Below are 18,677 nucleotides of genomic sequence, written 5' to 3' on the forward strand. Positions count from 1 at the left end.
TCTCTCTCCTTTATCCTTTAAATCAATTCTCACATTATTCACAAATCCATTAAAATCAACACAACTAAACACTTACATTTTCATAGGTTGTAATAGTTATTTTGCTGTACAGAACACAAGACATAACTTCCTTCTTGAATGAACAGAAAAAAGAAGAAGCAACAACAAAACAATTATAAAAAGGTTAGAGGAAAAAGCAAAATGAAAATTACATATTTTATAAAATATATTATAAAAGATCGAAATCAATTAAGAAAAAAAGTTTATTGAAGATGTAGAGAGACCTACAAAGTGACACATATTTCAACGTTTTTTAATAATTAATTATAAATTTACTTTTAATATAGTGCTGTAGGCATTTTAGACCTTGTCTCTAAAAATGAAAACAAATGAGTCATGGAGATTTTAAATGCTTATTTTAATTTGGTTTATTAAAATAAAATATAAATACCCTAATTTTCATCTCAGCAGGAGAAGCATATGGAACCCAGCAAAAGCCTTGAAGGGATTGGAAAATTGGAAGGCAGAAGATAGAAGAAGGGTATCACAGAACACAACACAGCAGAACACAGAAAAGTCTCTCTGAGTTGAAAGGAGAAGCTACAATGCCCATCAGATGGTACGAGCGAAACAAATCCCATAATTGTTTGCTAATTTTTGTTTTTGCAAAAAGTGATTTATGGGTTTTGTTTTCTTAGTATTTTACATTGGCAACCCAGCCAAGGAACTATGGTGAACAGCCAAATCCTGAATGAAATTTCGCAGTGCGTTGAAAGCCTTAACGGCGTCAAAGAAGGAAGATGCAAAGCCTCCCTCACATTCTACAGACCTAATTTACGAGGTTACCTCTCTGCATTCTGCCTCCCTTTTCTGTTTTTATTTTTTATTTCCACACAAGAATCTTATTCTAGACACTGTGGAACATTAACATTATACCTGTATTTTAATGTGACAATTCGAATCTTGATTGTTACGAAACAGATTAGTTCTTTATGTTAGACCCAACTTCATTTTCGTGAATTTTTGGGGTTTTACTTTTCTCTGAAATCCTTTCTTTCCTTCTGATTTTGGCAGACCCGTCCACGGCCATTGATTTCCCTAGAGATTTTCTGGGGATTTCGATGCTAGAGCAGCCCAACAAATACTACTTCATCATTCGTGGCCAGAAGATTGTTCTGGAGGCCGATTATTCTATCTTGACTATCATGGAGAAACTCCAGTCCTACAAGTCCAAAGTGACCCTTCATTTCGAGGTTTGTTTTGTTTTGTCAGTGTCATGGCTTTTGTTGTTTTGTTTTTGCTCTCTTAGTATGTGTTGGTGGTGCAGGGAGCCCTGTATAAATTGGGAGACTTTCAGATTAGAGTGATTAAAGTTGTTCCCAATCAAGCAGAAAGTCTCAGAGGAATTATGATTGAGGTGACTAACTCTGAAAATTGTAGTGGTGATAATACATGTTTGTTGCATGTTCTTGATGTCGTTATGATATGCTGAACCAAGGTTATCAATAGTTGATATTGGAAAATGCAGGAAAACCAAACTTTTCATATGCATGTAGAGGATAGATTTACAGGCAAGTAGCGAAAGATGCATAATAAATAAAAGTTAGCATCACATTAAGTCAAATGTGCAGTTCTGCATTACAAAATACTGATGGAAACACTAAAATGAGAGGGGGAGTGGGGCAATGTGACTGAGGGAGAAGAGATCACTTGTCCCACATCTTGGTCAAAAACTGGGATGTCCATTGCGGATGCACGAAGTTTAGTGATAGCTTATCATGTCTTTTATGTTAAGAGACTGACTACATTCTCCTACACGAAGTTTAGTGATAGCTTATCATGTCTTTTATGTTAAGAGACTGACCACATTCTCCTGCATGATTTGAGAATTGACTGCATGAATAGTCTAGCACTCATATTGTAACTAAATTTATGATTGTATTGATGAAAACAAATGAGATCGAATAAAACGGAATGGATCATAATGAAATAAACCTCGTTTTCATTGTCTGTTTTGATATGTTATGGTGAGTGGAACAATTCCCATTCCTTCCCAAATTGGGAGGGAAATCAAACTAAACAATAGAATAGGTTCCATTACTGTTCATTATATTCCATTCATGTTTTACCAATCCAAACTATGGAACATGATACCTGTATATTTCATTTTCCTCTATTCTTCCCTCATCTATTAATTCAAACTAATTAGGGAATTTAGTTTTCTTGGACGGGGAGGAAATGAGGATAGATTTTTAAGTTCTAATAAATATTCTTTTATTTGATTTTTTTTGAACGATAGCTTAATATAAGTTTAGGGATTTAATCTTTATCTATTTTTATAAATATTATATAACTTATTTCAAAAAAATTGTCCCCTCTTTTCTTTTTTGAGTGAAGTCTATACTCCTTTATGTAAAATCAAAGGAGTTGAATAATAAATTTTGGACTTTGTTGGTTTATTCACTTGGTCATTCACCTCATATATCATGAGAATTGTGTTATTGACAATCTTCATCATATTTGTTGTAAGATTGTCGTTCTTATTGGAATGAAATTCACATCTGGGATTCCAATGGAGTGATCCATCTTGACATTTTCGTTTAGAGGTGGTGTGCATGATGGTGGTGCACACCGTGAACCCATCTGGTGTGCATGATGCTCTGTTAGGAGGGCTACAATAACAAGTAAACTGGTAACTAACAGAATGTAAATGAATAAAGAAGAGACCTAATACTTTTCCACTGTAATTTGGTTATTTTTACTTTGTACCTTCTAGTTGAAAATGCTTTACTAATAAATTTAACTTGCTCTTGGACCCAATGAAAATTTGATTATTATATATGAATTCAAAAGTTTAACATTATTCAAACATATGAATACTAAATTTTTATTCAAAACAATTTAGCTGTGTTATGACTTCCTTGCATTTGATGTGGTTAGTCTTAAAGATCTCTTTCCTTACAAAATTGATATTTTTACTCTCTCTACCTTGTTAGAACTGATGTGAAAACGGGAGAGACATTTTAATATTCAGTTTAAAAAATATATTAATATCATATTTAAGAAAAAACAGAATATGAATGATAAGTCATGGAGTTGATTGCCATACATTACTCTAACAAGATCAAATTTGAATTTCGCATCCTTTTATAGGATGAATTAGGCAATATCTTCTTAATTTCACATTAATTTTCAATAACACATTAATTTTCAAAAGGTAATATTTAATATCCATTAGTAATTAACCCCATTAATAGTACCTTTAATTCTCATTATATGGATAATTATTTTCCATATGTAATTAAAAAGATAAAAATTACAATGAAAACTAAAAATTTCTGACACTTTCATGATCACATCGAGAACATATATTATCTTTTGTGTAGGGAGGTTTGATGGATCTTGCTTAGTTAGTTTTGTTTTCTTTCTAAATAAATATTCAATGTTTATTTTGTGCAGATTGAGTATCTTCCTATTTCTTCAGTTGAAAAATCCAAGCACATTATGGAAGATTTCATTGATTTGTGGAAAGAAGTAGTGTCTAAAAAATCATTAGCGGGTCAGTTCGTGCATACAGAACCAAATTATGCAGAATATGGACTTTCTGACAATTATACTTTTCAGCATACTGCTGTTCAGTATGCTGCTGCATTGGCCCAACTAATTCAATCTTCACAGCAACTAATTCAATCTTCACAGCTACGAAACTAGAACCTTTCTCGTTGTTTACATGAAAGTTGAAAGATCACTCTTTCCTTTGAGGGAATTCAATCTTTGATACTCCTTTTGTGTATTATACCAAGAATCAGAATGTGAAATTTAATTGACAAAATCCTTTTTTTTCTACTCTGTTTCCATAGTTATATGCAGAACAGATAATTTCAATTGGGTGTTGATTGACGTTTTACAATTAGAAGAAATATTTCTTAAAACTAGATCCTGCCCCCAGCATATTTCAGATTCTGTTTATAAATTATTGTCCATAAATTATTTTTTATTTGGTTCGTGTGACATTGGTAAACATAGGTCAGCTAAGGTGCGGTCGATTCTGCTAATGCTTTAGAGTTTTCATAGAGTTTTCATGAGGATGTCTTACATTTAGTCACTACATTTGAAGCTATAAAATTGGTGAGGGTAAGAAAGATTATAGTTTCATTTTTTTCTATTAACATATAAGATAGAATATAAGATTAATTTGAAGTATTTGGAAGATAGGATGAAAGATATTGTTAATTAACTCTTCTACTAACAAAAACAACTAATATTTGCTGATAAAAAAAATTAAATTGAGTTTAATAACATTCGTATCTTATGTATAATAGTAATTTTGTGATACATTACAAAAAATTGACTCATCTTATTAATTTTACAAAGACAATATGGGGAGACATCCGTCACATCATATATATATATATATATATATATATATATATATATATATATATATATATATATATATATATATATATATATATTCAGGTGTAGGGTCATCGATCATCATTTTATGTTGTTTTGAATGTTCGTAATTAAATTTTTTTTAGATCCTTGATTTCAAGCTCCAAAACATGCGGATACATAATGCAATAACTTACCTACTTATCTCAAACTTATATTTATATACTTATATTTATAGGTTTATCAGTTTACTTAGCCTATTAATTTAATTATGTTTTGTACTTAAGACTTTTTAAAATTGAAAAGCATTCCGTCCTCATTTATTTGCAAGGTCTTTGATCATATATATATATATATATATATATATATATATATATATATATATATATATATATATATATATATATATATACTATTTATTTATAATTCTTATTGGAAAAGATTACTTAGTGAAGAGACTAAATACTAATCATAAGCTCTATTAGTTTATAAAAAATATTGAATTTGTCACACTTAAGGAAATAAACTGATGAAATAATAATGAAATGGAATAGTTATTTATCACTCAATGTACGAAGTAAAATTAGTTTCAAAATGATAATTATATTAATTAAATTAGTGAAAGTGGAATGTTTTTATTACTAAAGATAAAATTCATATAAAAACATAATTTGTGGTATTAGTATATCTTGTACATTTTTTTATGATGCTTGAGTATTTTTTTTCACTAACCAAAATTTTAAATGATTTTTTCTTTTACTTCATGTGAATATAGTTTCAATTTTTTATATTTCAAAATTCTATTTAAAAATATAAATATATTAAATTATAATATATTTAAATTTAAATGTAAATCAAATTGATAATAATACTATAATATGTGATATTTTCCCAACAATTTATTTTAGTAACCTAAACAATATTATTTTGAACAAGGGAAAACCTGTGTTCCATTTTTGAAAAAAATTAAAAATAATTTGAATATTATTGAATATTGTAATTAAAAAAATCACATATATATATATATTAATTATTTTTATGTAAGAGATATGGAAAAATAAAAATTACATGGAGTAATTAGAAGAAAGTTAAATATTTTATAAGAAATAAATAATTGTAGTTATAGATAATTTTAAGAAAAACAATGTGTACATCAAATAAAAAAGTCTCATTATAAATTATAGATAATTTATTATTTTATTTAAATTTTTATAAAATATAATAAATTTTTAAATATACTTCCTATCACATATAGAAAGATTACTCATTATATTCACCAAATTATAACTTTCACAATCATTGTAGCCTATGACAACAAATTTTGACACTGATTTGAGGTGACTAAACCAAATAGAAAAGTTACATGAACAAAAGAGAACAAGAGGACGTTTGTTTTGATTTTCTTTCGGTGATCTAATAATAAGAGAACAAGAGGACCTTCTTTTAGGAGTTCCTATCAACTACCAGTAGAATTAGCCTTTTTGATTTAAGGGTGTTAAACTAACATTTTCCTTTCTTCTCTCTGTTTTCATGATTTATGAATGACTCATTCACTTTTTTTTTTTCTCAGTTTCGGATCAATTAGCCGAATTACTGGAGAATCAATTGTTGTTGAAGTAGTGTAATTTGGATACTCAGTATCTAGTCTGTCTTTGTAGAGATCTTATAATGAAGCTTGACATGACTCCCTTTTCACCTAGGCAAGTGTAACATCATGTTTTCTGTTATCTAAACTGGCACAGTTCATATCGAAAAAGATTGGGAGAAGTGTCAACATCAATCAGAATTCAACATCTAGTGGTATGTCACCATTAATACACTTCAACACGCTGCTGTGTTCTTTGCTGTACGAGAAAGAATACACAGAACCACGGGTAAGTATTCTGAATGAAAGGAATATGCTCTCTAATTCATGCACTGTTTTATCTTCTTTTTATCCTTAATCCATGTAATTGTTCTTGCTTATTTTTGTTCTGAAGTATTGGTCTTTGGATTAAGCTACAGGACTACTACAGTAACTCTTTCTTTGAGGAGGCCATATTCTGGAAATCCAGGTATAATTCAAGAACTATCTTGTAAAAAAGAAAGGAAGAAATATAATGAAGTAAAATTGATGGAAAACTGACTGATTTCAGCTAATTTATTTAGTGACAAAACTTGTTCTGCTCATTTCCAGAATTAACATTTTTTGTTACTAAGCTATTCACCTTTTTCTCCTGACTGGAGTTAAGAACTTATTTCAATATACCAATGTATTATCAACAAAATAAAATTTAAACATCTTCGGAAAGTCATATTGCAAGAATGGTATTGTTATCTTCTGTAACATACAAAATCAACTTTACTGTATTACTTTTTGGATATTCATCCAACTCACCCTTCTGTATGTTAAATGAGTAGTACAAGGTTGGTTATTAGAATGTTGGTTTCTTTATGAGCTAAATTTGTCTACTTTTCTGATTTAAAAACTGTTGCAGGTTTCTTCGGGTATGAAAAAAATATGTGCACTTGGGGAGATAAGCAAACAATGTTATGGGAACTCCGGATATACATGGCATACTTGACAATTTGTCTGATTTGTGACAATTTCAAATCATTTTTGTTTTCAGATAGTTTACATTTTTCCAAAAAAGGATAGTTTACTTTTTTACATATTGAAATGATGTCATAAACAGTGAAATGAGAAGAAATAAGAAAAATGAGCATGAAAATTTCTGTGTCGTGAAACGGGATCATATATGATTCACAGAACTTAATGCAGAAAAAGAAGGTGGAAATAGTTCTATCTAATATGCTTTTTTATTTCTTATGCTTGATGCTTTCTGTTTTTTTATAACGTCAGAGATTCTCAGGTTCAGTAGGTAGCATAGTTATTGAATTAAAAGTTATTTCATTGAATAGTTTTTAGTTAATTTACTGTTAATGGTTTCTTGTTTCTAGAACAATGAAACATAATCATTAGTGTCTCTTTTCTTCTTAATAAGACATCCATTTTTGTTTTGTTTGAAAGGCTAGTGGGAGATTTTAAACTTTTATGGTTGAGGATGAAAACATGAGCTTCAAGGAAATAACGTCAGAATCAGACTTCAGATTCGAAAACCTCCAATGTTTTGAATATTCCTTTTTTGTATATCAATTCTCATTATATCCATGTTTTCATATTATTTTATTCATACATTTATTTTCATTTTCAAATCAATAAATTCTTACATTTAAAAGTTTACTCTAATTTAGTGTATGATAAAATGTAAATTATAATTGTTACATATGAATAATTTTCTTTCGTATTTTATATTTCTAATGAATTGGCTTCCTCGTATACTTTTATTTTTTATTTAGATAAAAATGAATTGTAACGAGAACATTTCAAAATAAGTATTTATGTATTGAAAAGGAGATTTTTATTTTTATTTTTAACATAAAATCACATTCTACATTTTCAATTTATATAAAAAAGTAGATGGAAAAAGAGAACCTGGGATTAATGATTTTTTTTTACTGATTTTATACTTTTTAAAAATAAAAAGTAAAGTAGAATACGAATACCTTTTAATTAAAAGTAAAAATATAATTTTTTTTTTTAATTCAAACGCTCCTTTATATTCTATGTGTGATTGGAAAAGAAAAGGTAGAAAGAGAGAGAATAGAAAATAAGATTATTTTTAGTTGTTTGATTGGAAAAATAAAATAAAATGAAAAAAGAAATATGTGTACGTGTGTGGTTAGAAAAAATTGAAACAAAAGTAAACTGAAGAAAATAGAAAGAATAAAAAAAAACTTTGTATATTATTTATTAATAAAAACTTACATGAAAGTTTTTAAATTTAATTAAAATAAATTTTTAATTAAAATTAAAAATCTTTGGACTGATATGATATATTATGTAAATTTAAAAATGTAAAAATAATTATTTTTATTTATTAAAAAATAAAAGACATAGATAAAAATAAATCACAACAAAAATAAAAAAATATAAAAATTTATTCCTTTAACTTCATAATTCGATTAAAAAATTATAAAAAGAGACTTAACACAAACTTATTTAATGTAAAGTAACGTAAAAATAGAAAGAGAAAAAAAAAGAAGAGGACAAAGAACATAAAAGATGAGAGAAAAACATTAGGCCTCTTTCTAAGCTTCTTATAATGTTTTCTTAATTCTCTTTATACATAAATTGGACTAAGATTTATTTTTATTTTCTTTTTATAATATAATCTTCTCCAATTATCTTTTAAATAATCTAATATATTCACTATACATTATATTCATAAAGATCTAAAAAGATTTAATAAAATATTAAAAGACTAAAAAAAAAATAAGTAAATATTGTCTTTTAATATTTGCTTATATAGTTAAATAAGGTAATTATTTAAAAGTAATAAATAAAATATCTAAAGATATATTTTATCTAAATTATCTTTTATTATAAACTTTAATCAATTATCAAATCGTTTTTTATAAAAAAAAATGTAATATCTAATTTTTGTTGCTTGTTCACTCTACTTGACTTAACCAAATTTCTTTATTTTTTTCATGTTTTTCTTGTCCTTTTTATACAATGTTTGGTTTAGATTTGTGTGATTTTAATTATTTTTTATTTTTATATTTATCTTTAAAGTGTGATGAAGCTTCAATCAATTTATTTTCATCCTTCCATGAACTCAGCTTAATGTAATTATACTAACATACATCAAAATATTCAAAAAATATTTATATAATAAAAGAATTATTTTTAACATCTTTTTGTATAAAATGTTTCTTTTGTAAACAATTTATAGAGAGTTATCATTTTCTTTTTGTAAAAAAGTTAGAACATCTCATAAGTGTTCTATTTAAATTTAAATTTTTGTTGATAAAGAAAAGTATATATTTATAACAGAAAAAAATATATTAAATTAGTCCAACTTAATATAATTGGTGAAATATAAATATAAAAAAAAGGTACTGATTTATTCCATCAGATTAGTAATAGGTCAGTTTAACATATGTGATATAACATGTTTCGTTACCTTTATTTGTAAAAATTCATTTAAAATTTTCTACTGAGCTTTTTCTTTTATTTTCTGTTAAGCTTTTAAAATAAACTGATGTTAGTATATTAAAAAATTAATATACTTTAAAAACATCAGAATTATTCTTCATCTGTATATTTTGAAAGGAAAATAATCTGATATTAATATATTAAAAAAATAGCATATTTCAACAATATCAAAATTAATGTTTATCTGTATATTTTGAAAGTGTTGAGTAAAGAAAAAAATATATAAACTTAGCAGAAAACATTGAATTTTTTGGTATAGATATAAAATTAATTCAACAACACACAATTAAGAGTAGTTATAAAATGAAAATCGTTTTTTATTTAAGTATATGAAAGTGAATTGAAAGAATAGAGATGAGAAGAGTATGATTGGATGAAAGTGAGGCAGTGCTTATTTTGGTGAGTTTTGGAAGATGTTTTTTTGGTGAGTATGATTGGATGAAAGTAGCGTGACATAGAAAAATGTTTTTTCCCAGAAACCAATGTATCTTTGAGAGGGAAAAGTAAAGATGGTACGCAGTACTTTAGTAGAAGCCATATATATACTCCTTTAACCTCAAAATCAGGAAAACAACTGCACTTCTTTGTCTCCTTTAATGCATTTCGTCAAAATTATTTCGATTCAATCATTTAGGGTAAGACACAAAATAGGGATTAGCGAAAATGAACTTCAACAAATATAGCTAAATTAATTTTCATTTTAATGCTCAAATTGAAAAGCTGTTGGCACTCAATTGCAACACAACTCTTTTAACTTAATAATTGAATCATTAATTATCTTTCTAGTCTATAAACTTTGACGAGGATATGAAATTCATCTATATTAAAAACTTTCATAAATTTTAGTCTTTAAATTTTAAAAACAATTGGATATATTTCTTTTATGAATATTATTTGTGTTTAAAAAAAATTACATATCAAATATGTTTCATAATATTTGATACGTAAAAAATAAGATAACTATAAAACTCTCTTGATAAAAAAATATAAATAAAAAATTTTACTTAGTTCATAAATCTAAAAGATAACAAAAATTTTCATTAAGTCTATGACTGAATGGTTAAAGCGTTTAACTCATAATTGGCATAAAGATTTAATACGCACATAAACTCTGGATCAAAACTTAAAGCTCTATTTTTGATATTACTTCAAAAGATTTCTTATCGATAGAGATATCTTCTGTATAAAAAATTCATCTTCATCTCACCAATGAAGATATCTTCTCTATATTAAATTCATGTTCATGTTTTATTTGATGTAAAACTTTTGTATCCTAATCAGAATATAATAAGTTTAACTTTTGTATTGAATAATATAATTTTTTTTGAATAATATGTAAAAAAAAATTATAAAATGATGTTTTAATATTATTTTTTTTATGTAGGTTAAACCTGACTATCATTGTCATTATCATTGTGTCTCTGTAACATGCTTTTTTTAAAGCACATAAAAGTATTTTACATAAGAGTATAAGTATCTAGTGGGTGGATGATAGGTTGATATATTTGTAGGGTTGCGCATTAGGTATATAGGTGAAGATGATAAGTATTATGATGAAGTGAAGTTGGAAATGAAGATGCATGATTGCAACTGTGGTCAATGGCCTAGTTTCTGCTACTAACAATCACTTTCTATCTATAGAGCCCTCGTCACATCTTCTTTTAATGTTGCACAATAATGTAACATCTAAGAATGTCTTTTTATGCAAAATACTTTTTTATATCTTTCTTTTACAATAACCTTAACCCATATTTTTAATAATGATTGATTTTTTTAATTTCTCTTGAAATATTTCTTAAAAGAAATTAAGGTAAAATTTACGTTTGAAATAATGATAAAAAAGAAATTTTAAATTTAAATCAATTAATACAATAAAATTTACATTCATATATACATTATAAATTAGTTTTATTTATAAATTTCTAACAAAACTTACAATATATATAATAATAAAATTACCAAATTTATTATTATTATTTTGCTAAAATAGAAAACATCGAAAAAAATATTTGTAATAAAATTAGGTTTAGTTACAAAGTATAGGGTTAAATATGTTTTTAGTCTCTAAACTATTAAAAAAATTTGTTTTTAGTCTATCTTTCAAACTAAGGTACATTTTGGTCATTTTTCTTAAGAAAATCTTAATTTTTCGTCCTCCAAAATCAACGGCATTGAAAAGAAGATGAGGTGGCTAACATTTGGCCACGTGTGATGACATCTTTCCTTCCTAACTTTTGTCACGTTGATAAGGGGTTGAACGATTAAGGGAATGGGGATGAAGGGGCCGAACGGTTAAGAAAATATGGGTGAAGGGGCAGAACGATTAAGGGAAGGGGGTAAAGGAGGTCGAACGGTTAAGGGAAGGGGGTAAAGGAGGTCGAACGGTTAAGGAAAGCGGGTGAGGGGGCCGAACAGTTCAACACTCAAGAAATCGTTTGATCATCTCATCCCATTCCCTTAATTGTTTGACTCCTTACCAATGTGACAAAAGTTAGAAAGGAAAGATGTCATCACACGTAACCAAACGTTAATCACCTCAGCTTCTTTTTAATCTCGTTGGTTTTGGAGGACGAAAAATTAAGGTTTCTTTTTAATCTCGTTGGTTTTGGAGGACGAAAAATTAAGGTTTCCTTAAGAAGAGTGACCAAAATGTACCTTAGTTTAAAAAAGTGACTAAAAACAAATTCACGTTATAATTTAGGGATTATAAACATATTTAAGCCCTTAAGTATATATCAAAGGTAGACATAGAATTGGGTAAAAAGTATGTTTATGCAGGTAAGATTGAGAGAGATATGCCGGCATAGATATAGGCAAAAAGAATTGTTTGTACTGTACCATTTCCTGAAGTTTTGGGCGAAGGGAAAGGTTGTTAACACATCCATGTGAAAATTCTACCACTTACCATTATTTCCTCAATTCAAACAAAATTCCAATTCCACTGTCCCATCCAACTCTTGTCTATTTTTCAACTCTTGTTAGATGCTTATATTCTATTTCCTCACATATTTCTACTCTTTTTCATTCACATATAATATCATTTTCCTTCCATTTACAGGAAAACATTAAAGAAACTTTAAATTTTTTAAAATAACAAATATGTATTGCTTTAAAAAGATTTAAGCCATAAATAAAATTTATTAAAAACTTTAGTTTGTATAGATATGACATATAAATTCTGATATATATATATATATATATATATATATATATATATATATATGTTGTGTTTTAATAAAATAATATCACTTTTACAAAATAATATTAATAATTACTTTTAAAATGAAATAATATAAGTTACAAGATAAACTAATCTAAGTTTACTAAGATCATGAGCTAATCAAGTCAAGACAGAATTAAAATGCTTTAATTTAAATAAATTAATTTTTCATAACAGTCCAACCTATTTAATAAACTATTTAGATGGTTCAATGGATCAAATCTAACATCATGTCTAAGATTTTCTTATTTAGTAAGGTTTATAAAAGTGCGATGATACTTTAGACTTAGTCTCAACAGGTTTGGTCTTATTGTTATTCGTAGACACACATTATTTCATAAATATATTAAATATTATGAAAAATGAGTTCAAATGAAATATATTAACATAAGAGACACTTTTAAATTTATTACTAATACATTTATCAATATTTTCTTGTATATGTGTTTGCTTGAAGACGTATCAATAAATGGAGTTTAGCCAAAAACTCCTTTGATTGAAATAAAATATATTAGCATAAGGGACACTTTTAAATTTATTACCAATAAATTTTTATCAATATGTATATCGAGTATGGTTAATTGACTAATAAAGAAATACATGTTATTAATATACATATTATGTGAATGGTGTATGATTATGTATAATAATGAAATTGGCTTATTCATCATTTGAGCGGTGAGAAGCTAAATGTTGTTTAACAACATTTAAACTTCTACGAACATCTAGAGGGTTTTATGTTGCTTTTGAATTCAATTTTTTTCTTAATTTTTTTGTTATCCTTATGTCTCCATTTTACCCGCATCCCTGTGAAGAGAAAATAAATGATAAAATGTTGGTATTAAACAAAATAGAAAATAAAAAAACAAGGTTTTATATTGCATATTTATTTTGGTGTTAAGACAAACATTTTCCAATTACTTGCCGATATATAAAGCAAATTTATTTGATTCAAAGATTGTCCCGCTGCCAATTATCTTTTTGTTAATTAAAATTTTAGCAGAAGGTGCTATAAGGATTTTTCTAAAAGCATAGGAAATTTCTAAACTAAGTTAGAACCAAAACGAGTTTAAATGAGTTACACAAAACATACCTAGTTAACTCAATAATATTTGGAACTAACTCCCAAAAATAGGTATTTAAACCTAAACACTTTCGACCCATCCTATAAATAGAAATCAAACAAGCTCATATCCTACATAAAAAATAAATAAAGTATAGCTTTTCAATAAATTTTATAAGAAATACCTCAAACCCATGTACAAAGACAACCATTTTCAACTCACCATTTTTTTATGATGAAAGTTTCTTGTATAAAATATGATAGTTAAGGATAATTAGAAAGTTATATGAATCTACATTTCATCGTAGATATTTTGTTAAGATCCAAATAGTCTAACATTGAACAATATAGATTGAACAATCTTAACAACTTTTAACAACTTATGTTTTGATGATAATAAATATGACTATACTTTTGATAATAAAATTATAAAATTACAATATGGTGACAATTCAAAGTGAAGGAACAATATATTAGTTACATTATTTTAGTCACATAATTTAATTAATAAAATATTAAAAGTAAAAACTCAATTAAAAAATATAATTTTTTAAATACTTAACAGACTATAAAAATTTAGTAATAACTTAATTGAAAATTACCAAATTTACAAACTTAATTCTTAATTAAACTTTTTCTTAATTTGTTAATTATCAGAAAGACGTCGAGTGTTGACTGTTGTTACTCCTTACTTAAATTTTATTTAATAATATGAAAAAACTAGTGTGTACATACATGATTAATAAAAAAAGGAAACACGAAGTATATTATGGTTTCAAAATAAAATAGGAGTTAATATGGGAACATTCATTACAGGATCTTTGAATTCCACAAAAGAGAGATGGATAAGAAATTATGCAGGTAAATATATTGGATTTTCAATCTAAAACATAAAAAAAACAATAACGAATTTGATTATTATTCATATACATGAAATTAATATTAATCATAAAAACAAATTTAACAATCATACATATAAATAAAGCATTTAAACGAATATTAATGTATATTGAAAAATCCTACATCACCAAGAATATGTAAGGGAGTGAGTGGTTATGTAATGGACTAGGTTCATGAATTTAGTCGTTCAAAGTCTAAGTTACTTTAAATTAGTGTTTTACTTTTCTTATACTTTTACAATGATTAATAATTAAAAATAAAAATACTATTTTTATTATGTTTCAAAATAAAATAGGAGTTATAATGTGGGACCATGCATTGCAGGTAGATGATCTTTGAATCCCTGAAAAGAGAGATGGATTAAAATTTATTCAGGTAAATATATTAGATTTTCAATTAAAACAGAAAAATAAATAACGAATTTGATTATCATTTATATAAACGAAATGAATTTTAATGCTGAAATACAAATTTAACAATCATTCCTATAAATGAAGCATTTAAATGAATGCAAAATATAAAATTAATAAACTCCACTACCATTCATTTAAAATGGATCTTGAATCGAAACATTGAATGGAAAATTCAACCATCATTCTCATCTAAATAAAACGAATTCTGACTAAAAAAAATAGAAGTGATGGATGTCACCATTACTGTTGATACTTGTAATAGAGTTTAACTTAGTTCCCTTAAAAGTATCGTGTAATGAAGCATGCGTCGTTATGTATCATGAGTATTGACTTTGATACAGTGAACACTCCTTTATAAGGTTTCTCTAATTAATTGATATTGTATATTAAATTAATTTTTTAATATCAAAGAAATTGTTTGGGAATTTGAAAATTTTAATGTTATAGTATTATACACCATGAAACATACAAGAAAGTCATGACTTAGAATAGAATGATAGTAGGAGTTTAATACATAGTTATTTCCTAACATACACGAACCTGAAGGGACGAATTTTATTGGGGGAATGCATGTATGAGAGAAGAAATGGACAACTTAGAAGCCATTATTATGATTTTCCCAGTGTTTCCTCGGTGGTGTCGAGGAACGAAATGAAAGAATGAAGGTTGTTTGAAGCACTGTTTTGGTCTGCAAAATTGGTTTGCGTGCAGTTGTTGAGAAGTTCTTGGGAGCAGACTAGATGAAAAGGTTGGTCCGAACAAGGAGAGAATAAGTGCTGGTCGTTGCAGATATTGTTGAAATCGGAGTCGAGAAGATCAGACAAGCAGATATCCCCCACGTTGAAATCTGTGAGCATGTCTGCCGAGAGCTGTTTTTCTTCATCGGGAAACGACAAGAAGCCATTGTTGTTGGTAGTGAGTTCCATCTGGACACTCATCACAGCATCCGCAACAACCTTTTCTTCTTCCTCGGACTTGTTGGGAAGTTGCAGCATTGATGGGTGAGGGAAAAACACCTTAGTGCACTTGGTGGCTTTTGTACAGACCAGGTGGGAATCTGGTTTAGGATTGGCCAAGTGGGGCATTGGATTCCGTGTGCTGTTTTCATTGCTTGGTCTGCGACAAAAGGTTGATGAGGTTTTGTGACCGTCTTTAACCTTTTTACCTAAATTGGTGTTCCAATAATTCTTTATTTCATTGTCTGTTCGTCCTGGAAGCCTCCCTGCTATTAAAGACCATCTACACACAAAGTAACACATTCAATTAACATCTTACTATTTATGTCCAACACATTCCTCTTCAATCCCTCTCATATGTAACACGGTAAAATGAACCATTTCAGTGGTCATCACCTTCTACACATTTAACTTTTTATCTCATCATTAACTATTACTTTATCCCTCATCAACATTTTTAGTGTCATTGAAGACTGGTAATGTTGTACTTCTCCAACCATTTTCCTATAAATTTCTCCATATTTTCTTTACAACTCTATTGTCTTAGTAAAACACATTGAAAATTAGTACAAAAAAAAAATGAATATAATTTGGAGTAATTTAAATTTATTAATGTAGGTAAGAGATGGAGCTAACGTTACTGTGGTAAGAGGGAAGAAATTAAAGTAATAAATGAAGATAGGAAAATGGAGACCTGTTTCCGAGGAGGTTGTGGAGTCTGATAATGAGTTCTTCTTCATCAGAGGTTATATTGCCTCGCTTAATATCAGGTCTGAGATAATTGAGCCATCGAAGTCTGCAACTTTTGCCACACCTTTTCAAACCTGGTTGCATGTAAGTATTTGGTGTTTAGAAAGAGAAGAAGGAATTGTGTTGTTGTAAGTATAAGGTAAAAGAAAGGAACCTGCTGTTTTGGGAAGGTTTCTCCATCTTCCTTCACCATGGAGTGTAATGTATTCTCGGAGGATTTTGTCTTCATGAGCTGTCCAAGCACCTCTATTCAAACCCTCCTTTGAACAACAAGGGCTTCTCCCCATTTTTCTTTCTCTCTCTTTTTCTCTGTGCTTCTCTGCTAGCTAGCTAACTTTGAAACTCTTTCACAGTATATATGGATACTTATACAGCAATTATTTTAGTGTGGTCCAACTTATATATGATCCGAGTCTTGCAACTCACAGAAGATTGATTACACGTCATTCACGTTGCATATCTTCATTTCATCTCATTTCTCTTCACATAACGGACCAATCTTAGATTTTTCGACCAAATCATTCCTTCAAATCATTCATTGCGCCTCTCTGCTACTCTTTTCAGAAACTCATCACAAAATTATAATATGCGTTTCTAAAATGATTTAATTAATTAAATTATGATTAATAACATGTATTTTATGAAAGGTTTACTCTTAAAATACTATAAACAATATTTTAATTTTATGAAGGCCAAATTAAAATATTAAAACTTAAAAAAATAACTGATATAAGTTATATAAAAGGTTCATAGTTTTTATGTGTAAGCACATTCTTTTTGTTTTTTTTATTCATCTCTATTTTCTAATGGTCAATTCAAATACATTTTCCTTTGTTATTCTGAGAGTATTAGAAATTGCTTTATTTATAAAGAGTTTATTGTTCCTTAATTATTGATCTTTTTTTGAAGCATATATAACTACTGGTATTAATTGGCTTCAACTCTAATACGGTTTTTCTCAGGTGAGAAATCCTATTTTAGGTAAAAAAAAAAAATAGGACTTTTGTCATGCGAATAAGTCTAATAGTTCAAATATGTATAAAAAAAATATCCCAGAATTAATGATGAAATATTAAGCAGTATAATAATGGAAATAGTGAATGTAATACTTCACAAACAAGATATATTAGAGTTCAGATATATACTGTTTGTAGACCTTCAGTTTAAAGAAGCAGGTGTTGTTTTGACTAACATGCACGTGAGGCTGATTTAATTCCCTCATTTATGATGTATCATACAATCTATGTTCCTTGCATTACTCTGATTAATTTTCTGGAGAAATCTGCAGTTTTCTCTGCTTTTGATTAAGTTTGTAGCCGAGATTCTTTCGACTCACAAAAATGGAACATCTATCCAACTACTTAATCTCTCTATCATTAAGAGAAAAGCAAAAATTATTCAAAGTAATGTGTTGTTAGATATTTTTGTTACCTAAATTAGGTCTCTCAAACTGACTTTCTCACGAACCTCTTCGTCTTGGAATGTTTGTTGCAGCAGTCAGCTCCAAGAATTTCTCAGACCAATATTTTTTATATTCTTAATAAATCAAATTTATTGCTAATAATCATCCTAAAACTTAACCAACTTATGGTGTAAACTGTTTTAGGATGAGATGAAAATATAAATGTGTTATTTACTATTTGTTTTGGATTTAAACAAATTCAATAAAAAAAAATGAATTCGAATGAGTTAAAATTATCATTTTTTTTTATAAGATCAGTCGATCTTCGTTTATCTTTAATCGGATTGGATTGAATTGAGGTAACTGTTCACAGATTTTGAATCTTTTGACCAGAATTTTAATATCAAAATAACTTTTTGTTACTTTTTTTTTAAAATATATATAATATGTGAAGAATTAAATGATTTAATATATCATAAATATAAATTTAGTTATAAAAATAATAAAGTAAATTAGATAATAATTATATTACCATTG

General features: G+C 27.4%; 2 protein-coding genes and 1 long non-coding RNA gene across 4 annotated transcripts; 2 read left to right on the plus strand and 1 right to left on the minus strand.

The window, feature by feature from the left end:
- The first annotated feature begins 458 nt into the window (after positions 1-458).
- LOC108337348 (mediator of RNA polymerase II transcription subunit 20a) lies at positions 459-3,846 on the plus strand. The gene is made up of 5 exons (XM_017573852.2): positions 459-619; positions 699-841; positions 1,075-1,253; positions 1,328-1,417; positions 3,460-3,846. The coding sequence occupies exons 1-5, from the start codon at positions 606-608 to the stop codon at positions 3,709-3,711; spliced, it is 678 nt and encodes a 225-aa protein (XP_017429341.1). The 5' UTR covers positions 459-605; the 3' UTR covers positions 3,712-3,846.
- Positions 3,847-6,050: 2,204 nt separating this feature from the next.
- Positions 6,051-7,050, plus strand: LOC128195017 (uncharacterized). 2 transcript variants are annotated; one of them, XR_008246541.1, is made up of 3 exons: positions 6,051-6,269; positions 6,394-6,449; positions 6,873-7,050. It is a non-coding gene; the product is annotated as an uncharacterized LOC128195017 (long non-coding RNA). The 2 variants fall into 2 exon arrangements; XR_008246542.1 differs by having other exon boundaries at positions 6,400-6,449.
- An 8,421-nt stretch (positions 7,051-15,471) lies between these two features.
- Positions 15,472-17,167, minus strand: LOC108337598 (transcription factor MYB1). Its single transcript, XM_017574156.2, has 3 exons — positions 16,893-17,167; positions 16,683-16,812; positions 15,472-16,271 (listed from the first exon to the last, which is right to left on the minus strand). Exons 1-3 carry the CDS (start codon positions 17,023-17,025, stop codon positions 15,641-15,643), a joined length of 894 nt encoding a protein of 297 aa, XP_017429645.1. The 5' UTR covers positions 17,026-17,167; the 3' UTR covers positions 15,472-15,640.
- Positions 17,168-18,677: the final 1,510 nt, after the last annotated feature.

The sequence above is a fragment of the Vigna angularis genome, chromosome 1, assembly GCF_016808095.1.
Source record: "Vigna angularis cultivar LongXiaoDou No.4 chromosome 1, ASM1680809v1, whole genome shotgun sequence".
NCBI lineage: Eukaryota > Viridiplantae > Streptophyta > Magnoliopsida > Fabales > Fabaceae > Vigna > Vigna angularis.